This window comes from Camelus bactrianus, chromosome 15 (genome assembly GCF_048773025.1).
Source record: "Camelus bactrianus isolate YW-2024 breed Bactrian camel chromosome 15, ASM4877302v1, whole genome shotgun sequence".
NCBI classification, from domain to species: Eukaryota; Metazoa; Chordata; class Mammalia; order Artiodactyla; family Camelidae; genus Camelus; species Camelus bactrianus.
This window is the reverse complement of record NC_133553.1, coordinates 29,610,149-29,624,607: the sequence shown is the minus strand read 5'-3', so window position 1 is coordinate 29,624,607 and position 14,459 is coordinate 29,610,149. Positions and strand designations below refer to the sequence as shown.

Here is a 14,459-nt window from a genome sequence, read left to right as displayed (position 1 = left end):
GCTACTTGTCTTAGATTTGAAGGTTTTATGAATCCTGCTTCAGATACTCCCCCTGTGGTAGTTTTTAACAATTTTTTTAAAGAAGACAGACTTCTGACTCTCACGTGTCTATTCACCAGATTTCCTGGGTCGCACCGAAGTTGCAGTGGCAAAGATTCGAACAGAACAGGAAAGCAAAGGCCCTACAACCCGCCGACTCCTGCTGCACGAGGTCCCCACCGGGGAGGTCTGGGTCCGCTTTGACCTGCAGCTTTTTGAGCAAAAAACTCTCCTGTAGGGGCCTCAGGGGTCTGCCCTCTGGGCCTGGGCTGGAGAAGACCGCCGGCGCGGCCCCTCAGCTGGAGGAGCGTCAGGCGGCTTCACCCATTGCAAGGCCGCGCGCGCCAGGCCTCTATTTTATTGCACACTAAATCGCTAGCAATCTATGCAAACATGATCCTTCCTATAAATAAACCAAACCCCATAGTACAGTGCCTTGTATTAGTGTTAACATGTTCGGCTGTGTTTAGATGCCAAGGTTTCCATTTTCAGGGCTATAAAAAGTATTACGTGGAAATGAGGCATCAGACCACCAGACGTTACCACTTGGTTGAATGTGTCCACTGTGGGTGGTTTGGGTGATGCTCTAACCATTCCATGCCACGTGACCTCTGCTGGGTCACGGCCACTCAGGAGGTGAAGGACTGGAAGAAATGCTGCAGCCTCCGCCTGGGAACAGCCTGATACCGACATAGTGTCTGCTTGTGCACTGAATAAAAACAAACTCAATCATTTTATTCCTGGTTAGATTTTACCATCCTCTGCTGAGGCTATGTAGTCTGAAATCTAAGGGGGAAAGCTTGATTTCCTTTAAATACTGTGAACTCAAATGACACGGAAAATATTTTTCAACTTTAATTTTCTGAAGTATAAATTATTTATGTAAAGTCCTTGTTTTTGTGTATGTCACAGGACATGCATCTTTAAGCTTTATCATTGCCAATATGTACAGAAAGAGAATAAAAATATAAGTTTATGAATGTAACTTCTTCAAAGCCTGACTTATTTTCTATGTGAAAGGCTTTTAAAAGGTGACTTCAGGGGTTGCTTATGACAAAACCAAATTTCCTTTCTGCAACAGGGAGAAAAACCAAGGACAGAATATGGAGGGGAAGCACTCACTTGACTGCCATTGGCTTGCTCTGTGACTCCAGTCACTTGACCTACTGTTTCTGGGGCTCAGTTTCTTTGATGGCTAGAATGGCTGATCTCTGTGGGAGCTAGACTGTCCCCTTGTGAGCCCCTCTGCTTGCCTAGTTGAGTAGAAACTTCGGGGTGACTTAGCCATGAAGAAAATGCACCAGAGTTAAACCTTGGCAGCGGGCCCCTCGGCCCCTCCAGCTCCAGAAGCACCTGCCTTTCCCCCTGCCCCAATCCTGTCAGAGCCACATCCACAGTTGTCAGACCTGCTTCCTCGGCCTCTAGATTTTGAAGTGTGAAATCTGCCTTGAACATTGATAAAAATAAGGTCTTAGACACTAGATCCCTGGGTTAATGAATACAACTGGGAAAAGATCTGTCTTTTAGCCCTGATTTCTCAGGGAGCAGGTCTTCTCTAGGAGCTGGAAGGAAGGAAGGAGTCAAGTGTCCCTCCACCATAGCCCTTGTTTCTGTCATAATGTAATCACCGAGCAAATAAAAACTGGAAAACATAATTCAGAATATTCAAGTGAAAAAAAATCCATCATTCCAGGTATTGATCCTGGACACCGAGTTGGCTAAAACAGACATAAAGGAAATACGGCACAGTGTCAAAGGAAGAGACACACCAATATCTGAACACAGACAACTGTGTGTGTTGCTTAATTTAGGGACGGTCTGGCTGGTCAGGCTCAGCTGCACTGAGCAAAGCAAAGTGCTGCTCTTCTACAGGGCCTGGGGAAGCGGGCTGTGCTGGTTATGGAGGTGGGTGTGGGCTGATGTCAGGAAGTCGGCCTCTGACCAGCTGACTTTCAGAGCATAAGGTTATCACTGATGGGTCAGGCAGGCTTAAAACCAGTTCTGGGGTTACCTATGACAAAGCTACAGGATAGCCCTTTCCTGGGTCTGTGGGACTTCCTCGTGGGATGAACTGTGGCCAGTGCCATTTTTCCTTTATTAGATGTGTCAGGGTTCTCGTCCGATTTGGACAGAGGAGCTCGCAGGATGTGAGTCAGATGGCTTCTACGAAACGACAGGATTTTTAATGTAAGTACTTCCAGCAACTCCAGTCACCCCTTTGGACTTAGGAACACAGCTTTGCTCCTTAAGAAATCACATTCTCTCCTGACTAAAACATGAGCCTGGTTTTCTGAAAGGCAAGGAAAGGGAGGGGGCACCCTGGGACTACATCGCCTGGGGAGGGGCTGAGCGGCTTGAGGAGTGTCCAGCAAGCCCCTCTCGGGCGCCCTGGCAGGCCAGTGGGGCAGCTCCACCCTCCGGGGGGAACCCAAATTCTGAGCAGTCTGACTAACCTCAAAAAGTCCAAGTGGCTGTGAGGAGGGCGTGTGCCCTGGTGAGGGAGCGTGTGCTTCGGCACCAGGGGGACTGCACCTGGAAAAAAGAACACTTTCAAATTCTGCAGTTGACCTTGAGCAAGCTACCGAACCTCTGAGCTTCATGTACTGGAGATGATACTACTGCCTTGCTAGGAAATTTTTTAAACGAATATAAGATACCTCATGCAGTTTCTGATTCACAACAGGAGCTCAGTAAACAGTAGCTGTTCTTATTTGGATATTGCTTGCAATATTTTTCCACTTCTGGAGAGAAAAGACGTGGGCAGTACTTTAACTGTTGTACAAGTACTACAAACTAAAGTTCAGCAAAGCTTTATTACAAGCGGTCCCTTGGGGCAGGATTCCTGGCCACCTCACCTGACTCCCCGCTGCAGGGCGGCCAGGTGCTGCGCCAGGACCTCTGCTGTCATCACTCTTCTCTCCGCGGGCTGGGACCCCCACCTCTGCTGGCCTTCCCCCACCGTCCAGGATCGGGGCCTGTGCTGTCTGCCTCCTAAAGCCTACGACAGAAGAGGAGAGCTGAGTGTAGGGTGGGGAAGAGGGGCTTACGGGGCAGAGAGGAACTTCCGGGCCGATGCCCATGGCCACTCATCTCCCAGGCCAGCTTCCTAGCCCCTCCTCACCTCCCCCTCACTCTGTCTGGTGTCTGCAGCTCTCAGACAGGGCTTCCGTATCTCTGGACTCCACACAGCACTACCTTTTTATGGTGTAGCAGAGATGACCAGCTGTCCACGAGACACTGCTCTCCCTGCCACTGCTCAGAGCGGCCGGGGACTGCTCTTCCCAGCACCTACTCCCTGCAGTTAGGAGCCGCCTGGTGACTGGGTCCCCATCCACCTACACTCCCAGGGCAGAATTCCTCCGTGACCTCTCCCTTCTCAGGCTGACAGGAGTGAGTTCCCGAGGCAACCTTGGAAGCCAGGTGCGGAGATGACAAACGTTCCTTCAGCCAGGGGCCTGAAAGACTGCAAGAAACAGGGATGGCCTACCGACCTGCAGACCCACCCAGCTCTGGTACAGGAGTGAAAAATAAACTCCCAGTGTGCGTAAACCATACTCCACTTTTTGACCTCTTGAGAACAGCAGTTAGGCTACCCTGCTGTGAGGGCCGAGCTGATGTGTTCAGACCTGACTGAGGGCTCCCTGTGCTCTCAGACAGAATTATGCTCAGAGGGAACTGACCACACAGGGAGCCCCTGCTTCTCTCTGGAGAGACTGGGGAGAACAGTGGAACTGGGGAGGAGCTGGCTCACAAAATACCTAACTAACAAGGTTCTCAAGCTAGAAAGACAGCTCTGTGTGTGGTGGAGGGAAGGGGCCAGGCTGGTGGGTGAAGGAGACACAAAGATCTACAGATCACTCGGGAGGGCTCGAACCCATTACCTACCAAGTGCCCTGAACCTCCCCTGGAAGCGTCCTAACCCTTGGGCTTTAGGGGACAGGGTGTGGGAGAGAGGGTGGAAGGGGAAATAGGCCGTGAGCTGTCAGCTGTGCCAACTGGGGTGTGAGCTCTGGACAGGAAATGTGTGCATGGAAATTTCCTGCATGTAAGTACCTTTTATATAGCTAGACTACATTTTGCCCTAGATTTTTTTAGTATAAATTTCATTTCAAAAGGTTCCTACCTACTGTAACTGAACTAAGGAGAACAAATTTTTGGTCTGATTTGGATGTAATATGTAGTAAATGGTAGGAAAATGTCAGAAGAGAAAAAACTCAGGAAAAAGAGCCGAGGAAATCTTATAAGGCAGATCCCTCACCTTGTAAGGCACAATCTGTCCCACGAAAGTGGGGTCCAGGGTCCCACAATCTGTTTCTTTTCTGAAGGTTTTCACGCATGGCTCCCCTGCAGAAGGGTGCCCGGCTGGGCAGCAGCACTGAGCCCAGCAGCAACCCCACTGCTGCTTCTGCTTAAAATTAATCTTCCTTTGCCCCCTCTTTTTCACTCCCTCCTGCAGTTACTACCTGCTGTGCCCTGGGAGCCCACGTGAGAGGGAGGGATTTGTCAGTAGATTCTGGACTCAGTGCTCACTGTCAGGGTGGGAGTTGTACAGCTGTGCCATTCCAGCCCTGCTCCCCCCAGATCCCTGCTCACCAGACCCTTCTTCTCATGCCTTTTACTCTCTGGGCTGACCTTCAAAGAGTGAAACTGCCTTTCAAAAACAGTCTGACTTGGGTTGATAGTGTTTTTCTCTTTACCAGGCGGATATTTCTCTTCTGCACAGATAAGCTTTTGGGGACTGCAAAGAAAAGTAGAATTTAACTCAGTACAGGTAGAATTATTGTACCCCAATAACTGTCTGAAAATTAAGTTTGTGAACTCAACACTCACTTTATGAAAAGGAGAGACTGAGAAAACATTGCTTGGTGGCTGTCAATCAATCAGTCTGCCCTGCCCACACCCCTGCTGGCACCGCCCTTAGGCAGTGGGTCATGGGACTCTTCTCAGGCTGTAGCTGAGGCACCTGGCCCAGGTTGAAACTGGGACAGAGGGGCTCCAGGCAGCCTCGGAGGGCTCAATCCAGAAAGGCAGGACGAGGCTATCCATTTTCCAGGAAAGGCATATGAAAGCAGAGAAAGGAAAGGAAGCAGGTTCACAAAGAGAAGCTATGATGAAAGCCACACAGTCCCAGGGGGGAAAGGACTGGCCTCGTGGTCCCCAAAGCAGCCTGGCTATCTTCCTGATTGCTATGGACTGACTGTGTGTCTGCCCACAGAATTCGCTGAAACCTAACCCCCAGTGCGATGGTATTACTGGAGGAATCTCTGGGAGGTGACTAGGTCATGAGGTCATGAGCTCTGCCCTCATGAATGGGACGAGCGCCCTCAGAAAACAGGGCTGAGAGAGCACCCTCAGCACCTCCACCAGATGAGGACACGGCCAGAAGGTGCCGTCTCTGAGCCAGGAAGCGGTCCTCACCAGACACTGAGCCGCCGGCACCTTGATCTTGGACTTCCCCGCCTCTGTGAGAAGTACATTTCTGTCATTGATAAGCCACCCGGTCTCGTATCGTGTTACAATGGCCTGAACAGACGGGGACACTGTGGCTTCCAGGCAGGCCAGTGCTTTCTAACACAGCCAGGCCCCCTCCTTTTTTTTTTTTTTTTTTTCAAACTTGAGAAGGTTTATGCTTTCTGTAATTAACTGTCTCTGATGACCACAGCCACCTTGCTCTTCGAGTCTTTCCTTATTTTACTGAACAGCCACCTGAGGCACCTCCGAGTGTGTCCTCTCAGGTTTCCCAGGGCTCCTCCATTCCTGCCCTGGGAAAAGCCCAGGCCTGTCCAGAGAAATGGCCTTCTCCTTCATCCCTCCATTCATGCCTTTATCCAACAAGCATTCACTCACCATCTACTACATTCCAGCTCAGTGCTGGGAACACCAAGGAAAGTCAGACAGTCCCAGCCCTTCAGAGGCTTGTTGCAGAGGGAAAGGGCAGGTGGGGGTGCAGAGGCCCATCACCATGTGGTGATTCCCTCACGTGCTGACCTGACCCAGATGCTTCTGCAGTTTATTATACTTCTTTTCTTTAGGGAGAAGGGATTTTTTTAGATGAAGCCAGAAAAGGTGGCAGGGCCCAGAGATCACCTTACATGCTAAGTTGAGTCTGGACCTTATTGGGAGGGTTATAGGAAGCTACTGAAGGGTTCAGTAGGGGAGGGTTGATCACTCCACAAAGATTCCTGGGCACAGGGAACTATATTCAACATCTTGTCATAACTTATGATGAAAAAGAATATGAAAATGAATATATGTATATTTATGTACAACTGAAGCATTATGCTGTATACCAGAAATTGACACATTATAAACTGACTATACTTCTATTAAAAAAATGTATATATATACATACATACATATATACATACAAGATTTCTCGGGCTGTGAGGTGGAGATGCCATCAGAAGTAACAGACTCAAGGGCAGATGACCATTTAAGGAGCTGTGACCATCCATAAAGGCTGAGAAGCCAGAGAGGGGAGATGAGGAAATAAAGCAAAATAAAGCCTTTGTCTTATATGAGGGGAGTCATATAATTATTGATGTTTAAATAAAAATATTTGTTAAAATTGTTAGAGACTATGAAACCAGAAAATAGGACACGGAACTTCCAAATCACAAAGAAACAGAAACAAAGTAGTGTCATTCATTCCAGCAAAACTCAGGATGGGGGATAAAAAGGAAATATAAAGAGAGCAGGACAGGACTTCTATTCTTTGGGTAGAATTCAGAAGTTTGCACGGGCCAGCACTCCTGCTACAACAATTAAAGGAAAACAAAAAAAATTTACATACTCCTGACCCTGCAAAATTCACAATTTTAATTTTTTTAAATTTTGTTGTTGTTGTTGTTGGGGGGAGGTAATTAGTTTTACTTATTTATTTATTTATTTATTTTTAAAGGAGGTACCAGGGAATTGAACCCAGGACCTCATGCTGCTGAGCATGTGTTCTACCACTTGAGCTATACCCTCCCCTCAAAATTCACAATTTTAAAGTCACTGGATAGCAGCGGAAACAACTCGAGAGAGGAGAGAGCCCTTCCAGAGTGAGCTGTCAGTCTCTGCCTACTTTCTTCCCTGGGAGCTCTGGCCAACATCAGGTAGCGGGGACCGACTCCTCCATGCTCCCAGAGTATCTCTTGGTGGGTTTTTCCTCCTAGGCCCTGGCGGGTGGGTAGTTAACCCTTTTCTGAACATCGATCGCCGCCACCACCTGGGGGGCAAGTCGAGCATGACACTTGGGATAGGTTCTCCTGTTGGGAGCAGAGACCCTCTTCGCCCTGAGTACAGACAGCTTTCCCCAAAGCCTATCTGAAAAAGAACCACATAAAACACTAGAAGTATAAAAATAAAACTGAAAATAAGAACTCAATGGATGGGTTTAACAACAGATTATTAGACACAACTGAAGCAATAATTAGTAAAAAATACCTAGAATCAAATATGGAGCAACAAAAGGATGGAAAATACACAAGAAAGGGGTAAGAGACAGGGAAGATACAGTGAGAAGATCTAAAATGTGTTTAACTGGAGTCTCAGAAAGAACGGAGAGAAAGAATTATGGCAGAGGTAACAACAATCACAGAGGAAATTAATGAGAACTTCCCAGAACTGACTGAAGACATCACTTTACAGCTACAAGAAGACCCGTGAATCCCAAACAGGATCAATAAAAAGAAATCCACATGGAAAAATCAACAAAAACTGCCAAAAATCAAAGATGACAAGAAAATCTTAAAAGCATCCAGAGAAAAAGACAACTATCTTCAAAGGAACAGCAGTAAGACAGGCGACTGAAAGAGTAAAAGACAGTGGGACATAACATGCGTTGAAAGAAAATATCCAGCAACCTAACATTCTTAATCCTGTGAGAACAGCCTTTAAGAATGCAGGTAAAACCTGGAAAAGGCTACAAACTGTGGGATTCCAACGATACGACATTCTGCAAAAGGCAGAACTGTGGGGACAGTAGAAAGACCCGTCAGTTAGTGCACCTTTACCTGCATGTGACTTGGGTTTTGCTCCCCACGGGTCTCACACAGGCTTTGCGCTTCTCTTTTGGAACCGTGCTGCGGAGAGTGGAAGTGAACCGGGGCAGTCTGGCACACTGCCTGGCCTTCTCTAGTTCTTTGAATTCTCTTAAGGTACATCATTTTCCTACAGGAAGATTAAAAACCCACATCAACACTTAACATCAACGCTAGTCACTCTTGGGGTAGGAAATCACTTGACAATTGGACATCTCGGAAGACAAAGTCCTGCGATCACAAAGTACCTGTCTTGTACTGAAGAATAGCTCTCTGCTCTTCATCAGTGCCTCGCTGTCTTCTAAACAGAGGATCACAGAACAGTGGCACAGTAATCTGTGAGAAAAATGACTCTGAGGACCCGAGTACAATTTGTATTAAACATTTCAAATCTGTCAGAAGCATTGGAGTGTGGCCTTACTGTACACCGAAGCAGCTGAGTATAAGGACCCAGGAATAAGGTGACATGGAGCCGGGTAAGGTTAAATGCCACCCGCCTCACTCTAGGGTATTTCACTGAGCCGTACGTGGCTGACTGCAGTGAGGGCTGCCCAGAGCTCCCCAGTGTCACTGCATCAGTCAATACGCATCTGCTGATGCCGTGTGCTGCATGCCAGTGAGGTCCTGTCCTCAGGGATCTTGCGTCTAGAACAGACGAGTGGCAGACAACGACCATCTGGTCATGAGAGGCATCAGCTCAGAGTACACAAGGCAGAACTCTAAGCTGGTCTGGGAGGAAGGGCGCCCCCTGCGGGGAGCCTGTGAGAACATCGGTGTGCTGAGGGGCGGGGCAGTCATGCAGAGGTCGTGGAGGAAGGTGGCTTTCTCCTCCCCCAACCTGATTATAAACTTTAGACAGAGGGATCGTTTCCCCCTCTTTACTTCCCTACATACTTGACCTTGACCCAAATGCTGTTTGCAAGGGAAAAACAGCCACTGAATAAGGAGGCAGCAATAATGACTGCCCAGCACAATACTCAGAAAGTCAGAGCGCAAAGAACTTTCCTGTCTTCACAATCGTGATCTGCCTTGGTTTTCGGGGAGAAGCAAAATAAATCACTTCTCTCTTCAGAGACGCACACATTTTTTTAAATCAATAGCAACATAAGGTGGCTAATTCTGCTACACAGGAGTAAAAACCTGAGCCCCAAGTCCCAAGTTTTAATGCGTATATTGATTGGCAGTTTAAAATGTGAAGACTCATTACAAGCTCACCTATTGGCTCCCTGGGCAGCCTGTCCTGCCATCCCTCCTCCCACCTTCCTGAGAAAGGAGCGCTCACTGTCAAGGTTCTGTGACATTCTCATCACACCCTCTGTCCCCTCCCTCCTGGGCTCCCAGTTTGCTGAATGTGAGTGGATGGTTGAATGAATGAACGAACCAATTATCACACACAGGCAAGTGCCTTTTTCACAATGTCAACTCTCAAGCAGCCAAAATTACTTTGGGTTGCTATTCCAAAACTCAAGGGAAATGCTTTTGTGGATTTCTCTTTAAATGTAGAAAAACTACAAGACTTCTAAAATGAACAGGTTTTCCCCTAGCTCAGAGCTTCTAAGAATAAAATAGAAGTATGAAACTTGCTAATCTTTCCATAATTTGGGTCCTTTTTTGTCATATAAAAAGGATTGTACACTTCAGGGTCATAAAAGTCTCCAAGCATAATTTCCTTTAGGGGAAAAAAAAATACACTTAAGAGCAAACCACTACATACAAATGTATTCTCCAAGATCCAAAACAGCCAAATACTTTATTCCATTTTTATATGAAATCATAGATTCAAAAGATTAGAAGAAATCTCAGAAATAATTCAGACTGTGGTGGGAGTCCACCACCTTTGGGGAGAAGTAATCATCCAGCTTTAAACTCAAGTCATCAACTAGCCTTAGTTTGGGAACTTTCTGCCCCATGAGGCAGGTAGTCTATGGGTCATTCTAACCACCAGGAAGTTTGTCCTTAAGACAGAGCTGAATCTGTCTTGTCATTGCCAGTTCTCCCTCTGGAAGCAACACAAAATAAATCTACTCTTCATCTGCATGTTAGCCTTTTATACATGTACTCAAGTCATCTCCTCCTGGGGCTAAATACGCTGTATTTCTTTCCACTCTTCCTCCTGTGAAATGCTGTCAAGACTCCACCTTCCTCTTAAGGTTCTGGTGACTGTCCCAACTGCAGTGTGAACCAGGAGTGACGAGAAAGCTGCAGGGTGGACAGACTGGACCTGATACTCCCCTCTCTGTCCAGCCTGAGAGCTTGGGTGGTTTCTTGGAAGCCAGCTCACATGGCTGACTCACACTCAATTTACTGTCATTTAAAGTAACTTGGACTTCAACATATGGGTTTTCTAAGGCATGGCTTCCCCATCCTACATTTGTGCGATCACATGTCTGGGCAGACTTGTACGACGCGTACTTTTGGTTTCAAAGAGAATTGGATTCAACCTTGAGCTCTGCCTCTCAGGGAATATAGGAAGTATTTTCTGGAAGCACATCCACAAATGTTCTGGAAGCACATCCAGATATTTTGGTCAGTAAATTATACCTAAAAGCTCTAACATTCCAGTCAAATTACTTTAGACCTCTACTGAATCCCTGGAAATTTGGGTGGGCTCCAATTTCAAAAGAGGGTCCTGATCTCAAAGTTAAAATAGAAAAATCTTCCACAGAAGAAGCCAAAATTGTGTTCTTGTTGTGTAAACCCAAACTGAAGTGCAGAGGGTAGAAACTGGTGGTCCCTTCACCTAATAGTTGGCTAACTCCACAGCCATGGAATCCCCTTCTTTCTTGCCTACATCCTACTAGAGAAAATGGAAAGCCACACTCTTTCCTGGCTTCTGCCTAGGACTTGAGATGTGACACAGTTATGGCCAGTGAGACCTCAAGGGAAATCTGCTAGGAGTTTCTGGGGACTCTTTTTGCTTCCTGATCAAAGGATGAGGTGTAAGAAAAGGGTCTCCTGACATTATTCCTTACCCCTTTTTCTTGTCCTGAACACAGACCTAATACCTGGACCTGAAGCAACCAAACATGCTTACAAAAGTGAGGGTGATGGGCATACACTGAAAATATTCAGGATAGCAGAACAGAAAGATAGAAAAAAAAAAAACCTGGGTGATTAATGATGTTGTTATGCTGCCAGAACCCACCATGAGACCACCTACCCCTCTATTTCTTGTTGAGTAACCAATAAATGTCCTTATGGTTTAAGCCACTGTTATTCTATTAACATTTACCTAAAAGCAGTCCTGATAAGTCTAGTTCCAAATCAACACTTCTATTCCTGCTATCTGGAACTCCAGGTTTAAAAATGCAGTAGGCTGTATTACAGCTCCATGAGTTCATCTTAAATACAAAAATAAATTTGGGACTGTTTGCATAATCAATGAAAATGTTGGCCCAAATTTTCAAATTGTACTTTGTTAAAAGAAAAAAACTCTCAGTACCGTTTTATTGTGTGCTTCAAAAAATATTCAAAATTTCATATAAAGGGTTTTTTCCAACCCTTTATATGAAATTACTTTTTCCACAATTCTCTGAAGAGGACTTGTGACATTTTCAGTCCATTTCTTGTGTAACATCTCTTTCCTTCTTTCCTTAAAAACATCCAGATGCTGAAAATACGTATCCAATCTCTAATGAAGTGATACAAACGAGGAAAACAAATGATTAAGAAGTTCTCCATTTATTTTCACTTGAATCAGGGGGAAAAACACTTGTTTCCACTCCTAGGAGCTCTCAGCATATTTGGGCTGCAAAATCCTAGCATAAGATAATTAAAGAAAAGAATAAAGTTCAGAAAAGGAATCTGGGAGCCTAGAGCAGGAAGACCCCATGAGCAGTTCTATACCACAACTGTGTCTTCAGATTAAACCACATCCAAATCATTCCTACTTCATGCTGCTTCTTTTTAAGGATTCAAAGCATTCCCTGGTCACACATTCCATGCCCCCAGCCTTCATCATCAGTAAAGTCCGTGATAAAAGTAGTACAGGAAAAAGAGGACTAAACACTTCAGCACCTCTCTCTCTGACGCTATAAAAGGAGAGTAATCCCACCTACCTCTTTTGATGCTCAAATGAGAATATATTAAACTTCCTTTATAAATTATGTCACAGTACAAATGTTTAATTAAGTATCATTAAACACCAAACTTCAGTTCTTCTCACTGAGATTAAAACCTCCTTAAATTTATTAATTCCATAGTGACGATCAGCACTGATTGGCCATTACCCTTAAATACTCATTCGTTCCTCGTGGCTTTATATAACCTCACTGCGATGTGGGAACGTATGAGAGAGGTAAATTTTAGGGAAGAATTTCTATTCAGTACCAGGACAAAGAGGGGGAGCAGTTAGAATAATCTCTCAGATCCCTTAAGGATAGAGCTGAGAATTCCAACCTCTTAGTACTTCTGCAAGGAGATGGTGCAATCTCAGATCTCTGTAGTATAAATGAGTGATTCAGAGGAGGCTCATTCTCCCAGCAAAGTGACTCTCTTTGACACAGTAAAAACCTCTTGGTGACACTGCTCTGCATCACTCTTGCATACCTAGAACACACTTAGAATCCACAGTCTGTAGCCAACTGTTACCTTCACAACACAATTCTCTCTAAATAATATTGCATGTACAGCTTTATCAATATCTTCTCTAGCCAACACCTAAAATTACAAAATTATATATTAGAATTAAATATTTATAGAATTAAATATTAGGATGTAAATCCTGAAGAAGCAAATCAGTGACAAAACTCAGTGTATTTTACCAATAGCTTTAGTGTGAATCTAACATCTGTACCTCAGAACATATTTTGCAACTCTTTATTATGGAAAATTTCAAACACAGTTCTTCTCCATGAACCCTTCACCCAGGTTCAACAATTATCAACTTAATCTTATTTCATCTAAATCCCTACTCACTCCCCTGACCCTTACCCAGATTATTTTGAAACAAATCCCTTACATCACACCTTTATTTTCAAAATACCAATAAAGTTTACTAAGTAAAGGGATCCTCTACAAAACAAAGCCTCTGTACAGACATTCAGGAGGTATGTTTTAAAAGGCCCTTGAAGTTTCCTGACTTCTGCTGGGTCTCTTTATAATTCAAAACCTCTTTATAAACCTCTTTATAATCAGCAGAGAGTCTGATTTAATTCGACTGGTCCCGAGCCAGTCAGTTGGTGGCTGCTGGCAGAAGACCAAGACTGTCTTACAGCTAGGTCTTTTTTGCTGTTTCCATTATGAGTTTGGGTCAAGCTGATGCACTTAAATCCTTACTTAAGGGATTGTCATTTGGATCACTATGAACTGATCTTTCCAGCTTTTATTCTTACAGAACTAAGTAGGGACAAATGGAAAAACAATAAAAATTCAGTGTCTGGAAGAGAAATGCTGTTACCTAAAAGAATTAACTAGTGTAAGGTGATACAGGTTCTTAAAATTATATTATTCTATCTCTGGCTCTTCTTTCAGTTCTGCTGCCACAGTGAGTGCATGAAAATAAACTAAACCCCAAACTCAAATTCCACGTCTATGAATAAAAGAAATCTCAAAAGAGAGTTGTATTTTTACTCACATATTTAACAGAGTCACATGAAATGTAAAATGATATTCAGACAGCTACTAGGGTCTTCTCCAAAATAAAACTCTCTTGATAATAATAAACAGAATCTTGGTTCAAAACAAAGCCTTCTTACACTTATTTTAAAATGCAATTGAAAAATCATGTAAAACAATTAAACATTTTCCCCTGATTCGACAACACAAATTTAGAATAATTCAATCTATGTATCTGGAGAAGCAGAAACATACTCTTTGGCAATCACTTTGGGATATCACCTTTTTTTAGCCATCCTATTAACATTACTAGCAAATGTTATACATACCATTGGTCACGTGTCAGATTTTTAAACCACCTTTTTTTGCTTAAGGAAATTGGCAGATTTTGTCTTTCATAGCTTCTCCTTGGTGATGTTGTCAGAAAATGTAAGGAGGATGTTAATGATTTCTAGCAGCACTTCTGAAATCCACAGCTTTCTGTACACACACACACCACTCTTACTATAAATCACCACAGTAAAAAGGGTAAAATAAAAGAACTATCCAACAGCTTCTCTTTACAGAGAAGAAAGTTATAGTGTCACATAAAACAATGAAACTTTATGAAAAAAATCTTTGCTTTACCAGGCCCTAAAGTACCAAGAATTAACTGGCAAGCCCAGACTTGGCTCCTCCTGCAGGGCGAGCTCGAGGACTACTGTGTTTACGCACTGCCGACGGGTCGCAGCCCTGACCCCCCACCGCCACAGGAAAACACTAGAGCCACACTGGGCCAAATCTGATCCCAGGCCATTCCCACTCAACGAATTCTTTGAGTGCCAAGTCTATGCCAGG

The 14,459-nt window shown here is 44.6% G+C and overlaps 2 protein-coding genes across 4 annotated transcripts in view; one reads left to right on the top strand and one right to left on the bottom strand.

Moving 5' to 3' along the window:
• Positions 1 to 1,024, top strand: part of ITSN2 (intersectin 2) — a 132,391-nt gene extending 131,367 nt beyond the window's left edge. For all 3 annotated transcript variants that reach the window (XM_074341740.1, XM_074341739.1, XM_045511870.2), the window contains one exon: positions 120 to 1,024. In XM_074341740.1, the coding sequence (XP_074197841.1) occupies positions 120 to 277 (158 nt within the window). In that variant the 3' untranslated portion in view covers positions 278 to 1,024. The remainder of the gene's footprint in view (positions 1 to 119) is intronic.
• On the bottom strand, positions 873 to 9,609 carry LOC105063904 (protein FAM228A). Its single transcript, XM_074341746.1, is given in 7 exon segments — positions 873 to 2,202; positions 2,493 to 2,571; positions 2,895 to 3,037; positions 4,633 to 4,777; positions 8,040 to 8,196; positions 8,315 to 8,402; positions 8,488 to 9,609. Coding segments are annotated over 7 exon segments (924 nt in total). The 5' UTR covers positions 8,743 to 9,609; the 3' UTR covers positions 873 to 2,145.
• Positions 9,610 to 14,459: the final 4,850 nt, after the last annotated feature.